This window comes from Mandrillus leucophaeus, unplaced genomic scaffold (genome assembly GCF_000951045.1).
Source record: "Mandrillus leucophaeus isolate KB7577 unplaced genomic scaffold, Mleu.le_1.0 Scaffold14, whole genome shotgun sequence".
In the NCBI taxonomy this organism is placed as follows: domain Eukaryota; kingdom Metazoa; phylum Chordata; class Mammalia; order Primates; family Cercopithecidae; genus Mandrillus; species Mandrillus leucophaeus.
The window spans coordinates 1,140,870-1,157,333 of record NW_012101365.1 but is presented as its reverse complement, the minus strand read 5'-3'; the positions used below and the strand labels follow the sequence as shown (position 1 = coordinate 1,157,333).

Genomic DNA, 16,464 nt, shown 5'->3' with positions numbered 1-16,464 from the left:
TTAGTCATGGCTTCTAGTGCATTGGGCAGCAAGTCCCTTTTGCTCCATAACACTGTAGGAAATAAATTTCTGTTGTTTATAAGCTACCTAAATCACTGTCTTTTGTTATGGCAGCTTAAAGGGACTAAGAAACCATACCACGTATTCCATTAGATTATAAATGTCTGCCTATTCCCCCAAAAGTTCCCTGTGGGCAGGGCCTGGGTCTCTGTAATCTCGTTATCAACCTAGCACGGTGCCTGGCTGATAGGTATTGAATATTTCCACTCTAATTTAAAAAAAAAAAAAAAAAAAAAGTAATAGAAACCTCTTATTCGTATAATGCTTCATAGCTTATTCACTCTCATTGGACCCTCTCCTAATGTTTGTACTGCAGAAATGGCCAAGATTCAACTAATAACACTGGCATATTACTAGAGGTGATGCTATTTATTCCATTTGGAGTAACTTAGGATTAAAATCAAAACTCTCACAGAATTGGCTTTGCTCAATAAGCCAACTAAAAACAAGTTGTCCATACAACTATTATATATTAATAAAAAAACTGACATTATATATCAATAAAATAAAAAAATCAATATATTGATATACAGATATCAATATATCTATTAAAAAGGTTGCGCTTTTAATTTTCCCAAATAATAACTGATGAGGCAAGTCTGTCATTAACACTAGTCTCAAAATCAAATTAGATTTTTAAAAATAAGGAGGATCATTTAAATACATATTCTGTTCATCTACTTACTCTATTAAGCGCTTTGGGGATGAGCCACTTTGATGGAATTCATCGGCATCATAAAATTCATCTTCACTGCTGGAGTAAGAGAACTCTGGGACTGTATTTGGAGACAAGTTCACATGGCTTGGAGAAGTGAGACTGCTACTCGGTGGTGAATGGCCACTGCCTAGGAAGTTAAAAGGGTTTTAGAGAAAAATGTTGGTGATAGAGAAGAGACTAGGGAGATGGAGTCAAAACAGACTTTTCTAAAATCAAGAAAGAGTTTGGTTAAGTTTGTAAAAGCTGCTACACTATTTATAAAGAAAATCAACATTTAAACTCCACACAGAAAATGGCAAATCATGATATAAAATGAGGACACAGCCTTTTAAATAAATGAAACAAAAAGCTATGTCCCCATTCTATAAAGATTATCATTAATACCAGGAAGGGGACCCTTCTGATTATATGAGTTGTGGAGTTGCAAGTACCACAACAGATACGATTACCAGTGGGAAGCCAGGGCTCTTACTTTACACTGCAGATCCAGATACCTAAAAATGCAGCAGTGAGCCGCTGGGAATGCAAAATGCAAAGAATATTAAGACCACATAAACATTAAAATATTGCAGGATATCACATTCCTATCATTCAATATTTTCTGGCAATCACATGGAAAAAGCACACACCATCCAAATTCCTCTCTTTTTTCCACCTAAGTCAGGGGTCAGAGGTGGAGATAAAAATAGAGGGCTACTACAACAAGAATGCAGAAAATGAAAAGATTCAGAAGAACATTTTTCTATTCCTAAACAGTCTAACTAAAGAAATGGAAATTAATGAAGACCCAGAGAAAGAAGACTGCCATCTCATCGCTGAGATGATCATCTGGTACCTTGTCTAGTAGTAAAGCAAGAACAGAAAAGTATCAAACCAGTCAACAAATGGAGTATTAAGATCAATTTAACTTACTGAGCATTTAAGGGCTGTCAGGCAATTTATGCTAATCTACAGATGTCTAGTGAAGACTAAAGTTTATTAAGACACTGATGGCAATTTGAAAGCCAGGGCCACGGTTCTGGAAGAAATTGAAGACAGCAATAAAAACGAATCCAGGCTAGGCACAATGGCTCATGCCTGTAATTCCAGCACTTTGGGAGGACCAGATGGGAGGACTGCTTGAGGCCAGGAGTTCAAGACCAGCCTGGGCAACAAAGTGAGAGCCCTGTCTCTTAAAAAAACAAATAAATAAATTAGCTGGGCATGGTGGCATGTGCCTGTGGTCCCAGCTACACGAGAGATTAGGGCAGGATCACTTGATCTGAGGAGGTTGAGGCTGCAGTGAGTTGTGTTTCTGCTGTTGCAGTCCAGCCTGGGTAAACAGAGTGAGACCTTGTCAAAAAAAAAAAAAAAAAAAAAAGAATCCAGAGTCACAGATTTTTTGCCCATTCCTGTATCTATGGTTCAATAGTTATGAAAAAGAGCACATGGGTTTGCCACATTTAGTCATCACATTCACAAAGGTATTTTAAAAAGATAACATAAAAAGTTTAACCCCTAAAAGGTAATGCTTATTTTGGAAATTCCAAAGGTAGCTCACCTTATTAGTAAATAACTTTATATTCCTTTTATTACCGAACAGAAAAAATAAGAGAGAAAAGCAGCTTTTTCTTATTGGAATTAAAAAAAAATTGACCAAGAATTGCAAATGATTAAGTAGCATGCAAATATTCCAGGTGATCACACAAGTGAAAATGTTACCTAAGAAGAAAATAAGTTTGAGTGGGAACTGCAAACAAAAGATCTAAGATTTACTTAGGAGAGTAAACATTTTATCTTATTCCTTTATTTCTTTTTTGTATTAGCAAGAAGGGAAAGAAAAGTGGAGAAAATGAAGTTAGGATGAAAAATCAAATAAGATATAAATCACAGAAATTTAATTTTAAAATTTTCTTTTAATCTATCTAAAGTGTTACATTTTTGAAATATCTTCAACTGAAATAGTTTTCAGAAGATTATCTTCTGGAAATAATTTTTACTAAAATTAATGTACATAAGAAGAGCTTCTCACTTTTTCAAAGTCTGTTGCTAGTTTTATGTATTTCCAAACAGAAAAATTTTAGAAATCTGGCTGTTTCAAAATTCTGACATAAAAATACAAATGACAACAAACAAGTACTATTTTTTTAAATGAAGAAGAGGTGACACAGCTCAGGAAATACAGAAGTCAGCCAAAATATTTCAATTTCATTATTCAAATTGCTTATCAGCCTTTTCCCAAGAGCTTCAAGTAAGGGAGCTACTTTTTTTTCTTTCAAAATTCAAAGGCACCTGCCCATGCTGTTAAATAGTAAAGATCAAAGTAATAGCATCAGTACTTTTACTAATTCAAATTTTTAAAATCACACATTTTAAAATCACAATTTTTAAAATACATTATTACATAGGAAAAATCCTACCCGGGAAAAAAATCTGAGGATGAACAAAAGCAGCTTATCTCCCACTTCTTCAAGAGTGGTTTTGGTTTTAGTTTCCAGGTTTAACAGTGTGAAAAGTGCTAGATGCATCCTTGAATTCTGTTTTACAAGTTATTCAACATGTATTTAATTAATTTTAAAACAAGAATAAATCTAGTATTTAACACTGATAGTATCCCTGTAAAACAGAGAAAAAATAAAGACCATAAGCTTAAACGAATTAAGAAAACACAGGCTGGGCGCGGTGGCTCACACCTGTAATCCCAGCACTTTGGGAGGTCAAGGCGGATAGATCACCTGAGGTCAGGAGTTCGAGACCAGCCTGGCCAACATAGTGAAATGCCGTCTCTACTAAAAATACAAAAACTGGTGGGGGCGTGGTGGCGCACGCCTTTGATCCCAGCTACTCAGGAGGCTGAGGCAGGAGAATCGCTTGAACCTGGGGAGTGGAGGGTGCAGTGAGTCGAGATGGTGCCACTGGACTCCAGCCTGGACGACAGATTGAGACTCCATCTCAAAAACAAAAAAACAAAACAAACAAAAAAAAATGCAAATTAAAATGAAGTATCTTTTTTCTGACTATAAAACTGACAAAAAGGTGAAAGATTGATAAATGTTTTCTAAAAAAATACACATATGACAAAGGTGCTGTACAAGGATATCACTGAAGTATTGTTTATAGTGGAAGAACACTGGAAAAAATTTAAATGTCCATCAGTGGAAAAAACAAGCAATACCTGCCTAGGCAGCTGTAAAAAGAATGCTGTAGACCTAATTTTACAAACATGGAAAGTGCCCTAAGTGTTCTTTGTTAAAGGAAAAATGCAAGTTACAGAAACACATTACCTAACTTAGGTTTAAACAAAAACAATAAAAATACACAACATTAAGTGTAAATGCACATACACGTATGCAAATTACTGGGGGGAGAGTAAAGAGGACTTTCCGTTTTTATTCTGTGCACTTCTGTGTCAGCTTCATAATAAGAAAGTATGCAAGTCTAGCTGGAGTAAATTTATCAGAAAGTCAACATAGATCACCAAATAAATGTTAAGGTAAAAAACAAAACTGTGATATTTTATTTTATTTAAATTATTATTATTCCAGGTATGGTGCCTCATGCCTGTATAATCCCAGCACACTGGGAGGCTGAGGCAGGAAGACTGCTTGAGCCCAAGAATTTGAGACCAGCCTGAGCAACAAAGGAAGACTCCTCTCTACAAAAACCAAAAAATCAGCCAAGTGTGGTGGTGTGTGCCTGTGGTCCCAGCTACTTGGGAGACTGAGGCCTGGGAGGTCAAAACTATAGTGAACCCTGATCGTATCACTGCACTCCAGCCTGAGTGACAGAGTGAGACCCTGTCTCAAAAATAAAAATTAAAAAATTTTAAAAATAAATAAATAATACTTACTTACTGCAGCTTTTCTTTCAAACACAGAGCTAACCACTTCATGTGTGGAACTGTAATGTTAAAACTAAGATATCTCCAACAGAAATATACAACACATTTCTTCAACTTTCCCCCCTCCTCATCAGAGATCACAAACAAACTTCAAATGTTAATAAAGAGTTACGAGAAATAAAGAAATTATGCATATCTGTACCTGTACTATTTGGTGTAGGAGTCTGATGATGTCCCAAGGTAGCCAACACAGGTCCAACTGGGAGGGAAGATGGACGCTGCTCTGACTTACACAACTGAACAGGTTCTAGGAGATTTGAACATATAAAATAAGGTACAGAAACAGCCAAACATACATTCTATTGACTGTAATTGTCTGGGATTCAAAATCCGAAAGGTGAGTAATTTTTGAAACTCTATTTCATTAAGTCTAGTTCCATGCTACTCCTTCCTTTTGACTTCCTAGCCTCTTAAACTCGATGATAGGCTACAGAGTACTAAGATATTAGGCAGGATATCAAAAGACCAGCCACAGTAGGCCAATACTGCAGCATAACTACGCTGTAAAACCAACAAATGATTCTGATGACGATGTGTTTCTGAGCCTCAAACGACATAAAATCAGAAGTGGAGAACAGTACCTCCCCCTCTTTAGCCCCAAGAGGTAGCTTAAGCTAATTCACTTAAGGAGTAAAAACTCACAAAAGGATTTCACACACTTACTAGTATTTTTAAAAAGCATTTTCCCTTTTATAGTACAATTTCTGACTTCACTATGCCATCATTGAAAACATAGAAATGTTGGATACAACAAAAAGGCAAAAGGAATCAGTCAGCGTAGCTAGGTATTGGCCCTGAGCCCTTCTTTGCCAGTTTAAAAAAAATTGCATTTATTGCTCCATACCAAAAAACAAACAAATGAAACAAACAAAAAATCACACCCAGATGTCATGTGATCAGTAGGCATCATAAATTTCCTTCACTTTCTCATTATCTTAAAATCTACCATGAACATACCATTTGTGTTGTTCAGAGCTACACAGAATACCCCAAAACGGAACATCCCTGGGTTATCCTGAATAAGGTATAGTACTTTTTCCTTGCTAGCCACGAATTCTGAGTCATAGAATTCTGTCCTACCAGTGAATCCAAACCTTAGTAACCACGTTTGTTTTCTATCTCACTTTGAATACCAAAACCACTCTCATCACACTTCAGTAAAGCCCCAATATCAAAACACTATCATCTTTTTCCAGTTCACTTTTGGCTGTATTATTTTTTGAGTCCTTTTATTTATTAAAAACAAGGAAAACCAAAAATAAACAGTAATAGCTAAGACTGCTATGACAGCCACACAAATTATTTTTTTCTCATTAATGAATCTATGAAACACTTTCCCCAATTACCTGGAGGTAACACAGTCTGGGAAGGCATTGTGCTGATCACAGGTTCCAAAGGACTCGGTTGATATATTGCATCTACAGGATTAATAGTACTCTAAGATAAAGAAACACAGTATAGTTATTTTTAATTAAATGTTCTCATGCTACCCTCCCAAATGCCCACATTTATGACTGCAAAATCCTGAGGGTAGCTATACAGATATGTTGATCAAAATGAAAAGAGGAAATGAAACACCTATACAGAAGTGTAAGAGTTTCTTAAAGCATAGTAAGGAAAGAAAATGAATGAATATCTGTCACAGAAGAAGGTAAAGCTAAATGGAAAAACTGAGGAGTTATAAAATGGTGTGGGGAGATTTCAGGAAGTCAAAACCACCTCTCAATTCAATTCAGTGCTTCTCAATTTCTTACACAATATTTCACCACAAATATTGTTTCTCTGTTTCTTTCACTTTTGGTGAGTTACACCAAATGTCCAAGTAATGTACCTGCACCACTAGGATCTCATCTTTCATCCCATACTGCTGCCATCACACAGTACAGTCACTCCTCAGGTACCCAAGGGGGACTGGTTCCAAGCGCCCCCTGAGGATACCAAAATCAACAGATAATCAAGTCCCTGATATAATATGGTGTATTTGCATGCAACCTACATATACCCTCCCATATAAGTTAAATCATCTCTAAATTACTTATGACGCCTAATATTATGTAAGTATTATATAAGTCACCATTATACTGTATTGTTTAGGAAATAATGACAAGGAAAACAGTATATACATATTCAGCAAAGAGGTACTTTTTTTTTTCCCTCAAACAGTTTTAATCCACGGTTGGTTGAATCCACAGATGCAGAAGGCCGACTGTGTGTCTAGTTTTATGATCACTAAAGAGAAAGAGATGTATCTTCTAATTGGGGAGTGTAGAGAAGAGGGCTTGCTTTCTGAGGATTCAGAAGAGAGGGAGAAAAAAATTCAGACATGTAGTTAATTTTAGAGGGGAGAAAAGTCCAGGATTCTCTGATTCTAAGTCAAGAAATTATTCTGACAGCATGATGGCATTTTAAAAAGAAAACTCCATAACTTACTGATAGGGTTGGGGGGTGGGTGTGTACATGTTAAACCAAGGTCTTTGCCACAGCAAAGTTTACATTTACCATTTAGAAGACTAAACTGGGCAAACTCAAGAAATAAAAATGTAAGTTCTTTAGCTTCAATTGATCTGGAAAACTGAACTTCACATATATATTAAGTAGTGCTTATAACAGAAGATACTAAAACGGAAATATAACAGAAAGATTTTGCCAACGAATAAGCCCAAAAAAGCAGTTGTAAAAACTTAAAATCACCTAATAATAGAAACTGAGGTAATGATGAAGTTTTTGTAGCATTCTCATGTAATGTCTAAGTTAAAAAAATGTTTTTCCAGGCCATATGAAAAACAAACACACACATTGTTTTCAGAACTGTTAAACAAAAAATATTTAAAACCAAAAAAACCCAGCCCTCTTTCTGCATGAATCTCTAAAACTCATTAAATAAGGTCTCTTCAATCAAGTGACTTGAACACAAGAATTCTGATTCTTGTCACTACAATAGTTTATCTGCCATAAATACTTTAACTGAAAAATGAAGGACACTTAGAGAAAATACCCCCAAAACAATCAATAATAATTAAAAAAAAAACCAAAAAACAAAAAACTAAGAAACTGAAGTGGGGAATGTTTTGAAGCACTGAGAAAAGCCAAGAAACAGAGACCTGGAGTTTTTAATTTCTTAGAATCCTTAAGTCGCTGATCCTCTATGGGCCTCAGTTTCCCAGTCTGCAAAATAGTCTGTTTTATATGGGTGCTAAGGGCTTTCTGGTTATTACTTTGATTCTATTTTCAGATAGCAGACCAAGCCATAATAACTAAACAAGTATCTCAACAAACCTGGAGCTGTTCCTAAAATAAATTCCTTGTTTACACAGCACTTTTCTTGAAAATAACTCCAAATGCTTTACAAAGACAAAATTCCACCATTAACGCTTTGATATATAGGAGTAAGAATATGTCACACCTCCTTACCCCTCCGACTGAAGGGAATAAGAAATAAAATAACTTTGGAACAAGGGACCAGAATTATCTTTTGGATGTAATCTTTTATTTTCCACATGAAATGCTCTTACAATTAGGCTGGTCAACCAAAGAAAACACTTAAAAACTTTTTGCACTGTTAAACAAAAATTATGGGAGGCTACTGTTTTGGATTGAACTCTTGTACTAGGGCCCAACAGATTAGACCAAACCAAAATGGAGTCACTCTTGCTAAATGCCGTATCATAAAACTCTAAGGAAGCAAGTGGATCCCAAAATAGACCAGTTTTTTTTTCTGAAAATAGGAGATTCCAGTCTACCTGAGTCAGTGTAATATGGAGATGCTCTCTGTTTTAACCCTTAAAAGTAATCTGATGTTATCAGCATTTTTTCCTGTTACAGTTCTCACCTTACAAAACCCACTGTTTGCCATTGCCCAGTGGGACCTCTCATTCTATTTTGTAGAATGGAGGCTGACCCAATCCATGCATCTTGAATAAAAGCCAATTCGATCTATGATTCAATTTGTTGTAATTTTGTCTTTTGACAGCATGTATATTAAAAGTACTTGATCTTTTTGTTATTGTTGTTTTTCATAGAAAAAATAACGATGCTACACTTATCCCCAGTCCTTGGTCAGTCAACTTCAGGCTAAAATATGTCACATTACATTCTACAACTTGCTTTAAAAATAAATGTGCAGAGCTTGAGAAGCAAAAATACTACTACTCAGCTCTCATCTGTTGTGACATTAATGAAACCCATGTAATACAATGTATTGTACATACACATACATGTATGTATAGCTAATATTTATTGAATACTATGTGTTTGTTCTGTACCTTACAACACGCTTCTATGGTAGAACCTTTCAGTTTTCTTTACAGGAAAAGACATTAAGACTCAGAAAGGTTAAGTAATTTGCCAAGGTCACAGGTAGTGAGTAGCAGGGCTGTTTTATTTGAATCCAAGCAGCCTGCCTCTAAGGCCTATTCCATGAACAGTTCCTCTATTTTTTCAAACTAAAAATTCTTAAGGAAAATATGCTCTAGTCTCTGGGCAAATGATTCAAAGATATTTTTCTATGAGTTTAAATTTTCTATGAGCATGAACTTTCTAGATGTTTTTCATTGCAAATTATCAAGTGTTTTTGGTATGTTTTATAAAATCCTGCCTCTTTTATTCAACATAATATAACTAATTTGGCTTTGAGGGAAAAGAGATAAAAATAACAGCCAACAAGGTTTTCCTTTGGAGTCTTTGGGGACCATATAATGCTAGACAATACATAGAGTCCTTTCCCATGAGGCTAACAATCTTCAACAGTATCTCAGGAAGAAATATTTCACTTTGTATTACATTTATATCATACAACTGTATTATATCACCATGGATCATACTTTGAACTGACAAAAATTCTGATGTATTTAATTCAAATTCCAAACATGTTTGTTTTACTCCTGCTTTCTTTTTTTTTTTTTTTTTTAAACAAAGCTTTTCTTCTTTTCCCGGCCTGAGTGCAGGGGCAAAATCTCCCCTCATCGCCTCCCGGATTCAAGCCATTCTCCTGCCTCAGCCTCCCGAGTAGCTGGGACTACAGGCGCCCGCCACCGCGCCCGGCTAATTTTTTGTATTTTTAGTAGAGACGGGGTTTCACCGTGGTCTCGATCTCCTGACTTTGTGATCCGCCCGCCTCGGCCTCCCAAAGTGCTGGGATTACAGGTGTGAGCCACCGCGCCCGGCCTTTACTCCTGCTTTCTTCAGAAATATGCAAACACAGATTTAACTTAAAATTGTTTTAAAACCAAATATAAAGATAACATACTCATCCTTTCAAGTACAATCATGAGATGTTTTTGAAAATGTACAGAATGTTTTTCCAGATCTCAGACAAGCTGGCGTTTGTAAGTCTAGGACAAAAAAAAAAAAAAAAAAAAAAAAAAAAAAAAGCTGCCTCCTGCTTCAGGAATACAGACTAAACAGAGGTCACTCAGTTACCATAAAACTAGGGTAATCACAAACCACAAACCTTCAAACTCTTTTATTTCCAGCTGGGAAATACTAACAATACAATTTTCTTCCTTCTTTTTAGAGGGGAAGTTGAATATAAGGAAAAGGTAAAAAGATAAGAGAGAGGAAAGAGTAAGAAGATGGCTATAAGAGAAAGAATTCATGTTGTAAATTGTTCCAACAAAAATGCAGTACATACCACATTAACAATGATGGTTAACACACACACACAAAAACTAAAAATAAAAGATAAAATAATAGGAACCTATAAACATATTCAAATAGATTAAGGTGTGTTTCACTACTGTACTCCCCCCCAACCCCACTTTCATCTGAGAAAAAAAGAAATTAGACAAGAAATGTGGCACTGAGTTATGCATTATTTAATTGAAAAAGCTGAGTATTCATACCATGATTAACCCTTCAAGTTAATACATGCAAAGTGATTCAATCTGAACCCACACTTAGAAAAATTTTAAGACTGTCATTTCCCCTGCAAATGATTGCTGAAAGATGTGAGCTTAAAGGAAATTGCGAGAGTCAACAACAAAAAGCAGTGAGTAGTTGGCATTGAAAAATGAGTAGTAATTCAGGCTTCTCCTGATATGACTGGTTATAATGCTCTGCAGAAGTAAAGGGAAACAAAAAGATTAGATTAAACTTACTATCATTCCATCTGCGTGCTTCTCCACATTACTCTGGTCCTTAAGGAAAAATGTTAAAAATATTAACTTTATTCTTACAATTAAGTAACTCCTTGTGTATTTCTCCTACAAGAAAGCTTATTTACTAGGTAAGTAACAATGTTAGAACATGATTTCTCTGCCTCCATTAAGATTTTAATTCCATGTGTACATTCTGAGCCAAACACAATTCTAACACTGGCTACACAAAAATCAACACCAACAGCATGGCAATTATTTTTCTATATAGGGATTTAACTAAGTTCATCGTGGAAATATCCCGTAGAACTCTAGTCACGTTCAAAATTCCAGGCAAAAGTGATCTCTACACAGATGAACCTTTGAAAACATGATGTTAAGTGAAAGAAGCTAGTCACAAAAGACCACATATTGTAATATGCAACTTACATGAAGAGTCAAGAATAGACAAATCTAGAGAGAGAAAGCAGATTAATAGTTGCCAAAGGCTGGATGGGGTGGGGGGGTAGGAGGCTGTTGGAAAAGAAAGGGAGGCACTGACGTTCCTCAACTTACAGTGGAGTTTACCTCCCAATAAACCCATCTGAAGTTGAAAACACAGTAAGTCAAAGATGCATTTAATTCATCTAACCTACCAAACAGCATAGCTTATCCTAACCTACCTTAAACGTGTTATAGAACACTTATATTAGCCTATAGTTGGGCAAAAACCATCTTGCAGAGTTTCAGTTGGTTGCCCTTGTGATCATGTGGCTGACTGGGAGCTATAGCTTGTTGCCACTGCCCAGCATAGTGAGAGAAGATCATATGGCATTATCAGTAGCCTGGGAAAAAACCAAAACTCAAAATTCAAAGTACAGTTTCTATTAAATGCATATTACTTTTTTGCCATCATGAAGTTGAAGAATCGTAAGTTAAACCATTGTTAAGTCAGGGACCATCTATATAGAAAATCTATATAGAAAATGATTGCTTAATAGGTCTAGGGTTTCTTTTTATAGTGACACAAGTATGCTAAAATTAAATTATGGTGATGGCTGTACAATTTTGTAAATATAATAAAAACCATTGAAATAAACCATTTGCTTATTTATCTCTTTATTGGCCATCTACCCTAGAGTACAATCTTGGTGAGGACTTTGGTCGTCTTACCAGCTGTATTAGTCTGTGTGGGCTGCCATAACAAAATACCATAGACTGGGTGGCTTAAAGAACATCCATGACTTTGAAGACTTGGTACAAAAAGAGAAAGACTCATGCCTGTAATGCCACACCAGCATTTTGGAAGGCCGAGGACAGAGAATCACTTGAAGCCAGGAGTTGAGACCAGTCTGGGCAAAAAAGCGAGACCCTGTCTCTACAAAAAATTTAAAAATTAGTGAGTGGGGCACTGTGGTGAGCACCTGTAGTCCCAGCTATGCAGGGGACTGAAGCAGGAGGATCACTTGTACCCAGGAGTTTGAGGTTACAGTGAGTTATTTATGACTGTGACACTGTACTCCAGTCTGGGTGACAGAGCAAGACACTATCTCTTAGAAAAAGAGAGAAAGGGAAAGAAAGAAGAGAGAGGGAGAATATGAACTATCTCATCAGTAAATTTTTATACTGATTACATGTTGAAATAGTATTTTTGGTATATTGGGTTAATAAAATACATTATTAAAATTAATCTCACTTGTTTCTTTTTACCTTTTAAAATGTTGTTATAAGAAAATTTTAAATTATATTTATAGCTTTCATATTTTTATTGTATAGCACTGGTCTAGACTTAGGATATTCAATAGGAACCGACAAAATTAAAGCCTCAAATTCTAAGTCATCAACAGTATTTATTTGCATCTATTTTATGCAAGATTATAAAAACTACATAAATCAAATTGATCTGTGTCTACCTTGAAAAATGTTAATAGTCTCTATCTTTGCCTATAAGAATAACCATATAAAGTGCCTGATTTTAATTGCATTGAAATACTGTTTTACTGCATGATTTAACTGGTGAAAATCAACCAGAGTTTAAATTTGTAGCAACTATATCTCATAACCAAAGCATGTCTAGCACAGCCTTTCAATTTCAGTGATAATTAAACAATGCAAAAATAGTGCTCTGGTAAATCATAGTCAACCCCCTGGCACATGCCATTCTGACAGGCATTCTGAGTTGTGGTATGTGGTCACATCACCTGACTCTGATACTGGTTAAGTCTCCACCTGCAGAGGCCTCCTAGCTTATCTTCGCTCTGTCCTGCCCTACTCCCCTTCTCTCCCCTTACCCCCCAGCTCCACTGCAGTCTCCCAGGAGAAGAACATCAGCTGTCTCCACCAAGGGTAAAAGGAAGGATGTCTTCTGAGATAACAAAGCCCACTTGAAAATTCCACTAACCAGGTGGTCTCAAAACTTTGCTACACATTAAAACCACCCAGGTGTTTAAAATAATCCCAATACCCAGGTGATACCCCATACAAGAGAATTATAACAGAATGTCTACGGGTGGGAGCCAGGAATCAGAACTGATTTCCAAATGACTCCAGTGTGCAGTGAAGTTTGGGAACCAATACGCTAATTATTTAGGCAGGAGAGAATCTACTGGGAGTGGGAATTCAAATGAAAGAATCAAAACTGGAAAGAGCTTAAAATTAAAATTTTTACTTATAGCATGCCACCTCTAAGAAGCTGATACTAATCAGCCCCAAACAAGAAAGGTATCAAATTAGCTATCTTCTCGTATCACTTTGGGGTCTCAAATGGCATTATCTCCCTCAAAGTAGTTGATTCCGATATTTTATTAACCTGCCAGTGAATAACAGTCTGCCAAAGTGGCTATAACAATTTATATTTCCATCAGTACTCAATGGAAGTTCTCCAATTTTTACCAGATGTGTTACTGTCACTTTAAAATTTGCATCCTTCTATTTTTTTAAATTTAATAAACACTTATTTAGAACTTATTACATGCCAGCTACCAAGAGCATCACAAATAATAATTCATTTAGTCTCACAGTATCAGTAAGAGACGACATTATTATTATCCCTCTTGTATATGGAATATAAACCAAAGCACAGCGAGGATAAATAAACTTCCTCCAGGGGTGGGGCTTGGATTCATACTCAGTACGGGGTCCATAATCCATGCTCTTTAAGACTATGCAAAGTTGACTGTCACTATTATTCTAAAATCTTTTATTTTAATCACAGATTAATTGATTAAATTTACCTAAAGATTAGTTTATAGGGATGGTCATCACAGCACATCAGAGAGGTGGCTAAGTAAAAAAAAATCACACATATAGTGAAAATACTAAACCATGCAACCATTAAAAGTAATGCATTAGAAAAATCACTCAGTAATTCAGTTATTTATCAGGCACCTCCTATACGGTAAGCAACTGTAGGTACTGAGGATACAATGGGGTTATGGACTGAATGTTTGTGTCCCTTCCCAAATTCCTGTGTTGAAGCCCTAACCCCAAAGGTAGCTATATTTGGAGATGAGACCTCTACAGAAGTAACTAAAGTTAACTGGGATCATAAGGATGGGGCCTCGATTCAGTAAGATTAGTGTCCTTGTAAGAAGAGACACCAAACAGTTTGCTATCTCATATGTGCATGCTCCCTCTCTCTGTGCATACTCACCACGGAAAGACTATGTGAAGACATGGCTATTTACATGCCAAGAGAAGAGTCCTCATCAGAAACTGAACAGGCCAGAATGTTGATCTTGGACTTCTGGCTTCCAGAACAGTGAGAAAATAAACTTCTGTTTTTTAAGCCACCCAGTCTATGGGGTTTTGTTATGGCAGCCCATGCAGACTAATGTAAGTGGTAAGACGAGCAAAGTCTTCACCAAGATTGTACTCTAGGGTAGACGGCCAATAAAAAGATAAACAAACAAATATATCATGTAAACCTGAAAGTGATATAAGGCCACGAAGAAAAAGAAACCAGTGGGAGGTATAGATTATTTTAGATACAGGAGTCAGGAAAAGTCTTTCCAAAGATGTTCCTTGTGGTAAAAACCTGAATAAAGTGAGACAGTGAGCCTGGTGGAAATCTGCGGGAAATGCCCATCATGCGGAGGGAAAACCAAGTAAAAATTCCTAAAGCGGGGGTTGGGGGGAAGCTTGTCTTGCCTGAGAAAAAGAAATGAGCCAATGTTACTGGAATGGTGTGACCAAGGGTAGGAGACAGGTTAAGAGGGCAGTGAACGTAAGTAATTTCTATTTCTTTACAAACGAGATGGAAAACATCAGGGGTATTTGAGCTGGCAAGTGACATGGTCTCATGTACATTTAAATTGAGTTTAAAGATATAAACAGAGTCCACATACGGTACAAATATAATTGAGGATTGTATTTGTACAGAAGAAGCCTTAACAACAATAAAACTTCCTTCTGGAATAAATAAAAGGCCAAATTTCATTTATGTGATCCAAGTTACCCATTGCGAAGAACCCTAAAACGTAGTTTTACTAAGCTGGGCTAACACAGACAGGTAGCAAGTACAAATTACACTAAAAATGTTTTTGATGAGTGGCTAAACAGTGAACTACTGAAATAGGCTAGGCTAACCTACTGTACAACTATCTAAAGTCCTGAATGATTTTCAGAGATCACCCAAACTAGCCTAAACACTGTATCAGCTCCTTTGCTTCCCCAATCTTCAAGAGAAGGCAGTATGGATTCCCTAAAATATCTAGTCTCTCAGGGCATGGTGTAGTTTACTGGTTATCTACAGGTAAACTTCTGGATAACTGTAGGTGCTTCTACTCACCTATCTAATTCCAGAGCCAAAAAAACTAAAATAAAAACCTTATCTCTTTTGTGCCACCAATCCTATCTTCCCTTCGGCTTGGCTTTGGAATATACTATGATCTACAACAGGAAATGAAAAATTTAGACACATACATAGGAAATCTAGGTATCGCTAACATCGAGAAACAGAACATAAGCCCTAAGTTCTGACACTTTATGTATAATATATTGGGCTGGGTTTGGTAGCTCACGCCTGTAATCTCAGCACTTTGGGAGGCCAGGAGTTCAGACCAGCCTGGGCAACATGGTGAAACCCTGTCTCTACCAAAAATATAAGAATTAGCCAGGTGTGGTGGTGCATGCCTGTAACCTCAGCTACTCAGGAGGCTGAGGCATGAGAATCAGTTGAACCCAGGAGGCAGAGGTTGCAGTGAGCCGAGATTATGCCACTGCACTCCAGCCTAGAGCAAAACTCCGTCTCGAAAAATAAAAAATATATTTTAAATCTGGCCTCAAAAGAAAATGACATTGCCCCATTTAATTTACAAGCTAAATATCCTTACTGTCCAAACACAAATGGATTGTCCTATGCTATTGTGTCATTAACAATAGTAGGTTAAAAGTCTCTATGATTTGGCAAACAAACATATGCAACTGAAGTAGTAAAAGAGATGAGTAATTATAAACTCATTCAAACAACATTTCTCAACTTGGCTGCAGAGGTGGTCACCCACCCCTTGCTGGAAATAAAGGCATGTAGTGAAGTAGAAATATTTTTTAAAATTCCTATTCTCAAACAATAATATTCTTATTTCAGAAAATCTCAGGCAATAAAATATATATTTAGGTTGAATACACCAAAATTTTTCAGAAAAAGAGACAACATATATGAAATTTTTAATCCACAATAATTCAAAATATATTGTTTCATGAATAAAGAACAATTAAAATCCACTAATATAGTT

At 36.2% G+C, this 16,464-nt stretch overlaps 1 protein-coding gene across 9 annotated transcripts in view; it reads right to left on the bottom strand.

Moving 5' to 3' along the window:
• The window catches only part of OSBPL9 (oxysterol binding protein-like 9), a 175,821-nt gene that overhangs the window by 22,191 nt on the left and 137,166 nt on the right, over positions 1-16,464 (bottom strand). For 5 of the 9 annotated variants that reach the window (XM_011973742.1, XM_011973744.1, XM_011973748.1 and 2 more), the window contains 3 exons: positions 6,005-6,095; positions 4,801-4,905; positions 746-905 (listed from right to left, as the gene is read on the bottom strand). In XM_011973742.1, the coding sequence (XP_011829132.1) occupies positions 746-905; positions 4,801-4,905; positions 6,005-6,095 (356 nt within the window). Of the gene's footprint in view, positions 1-745; positions 906-4,800; positions 4,906-6,004; positions 6,096-10,753; positions 10,793-16,464 lie in introns of all 9 variants that reach the window. The other 4 variants (XM_011973741.1, XM_011973743.1, XM_011973747.1 and 1 more) reach the window with 1 other exon arrangement.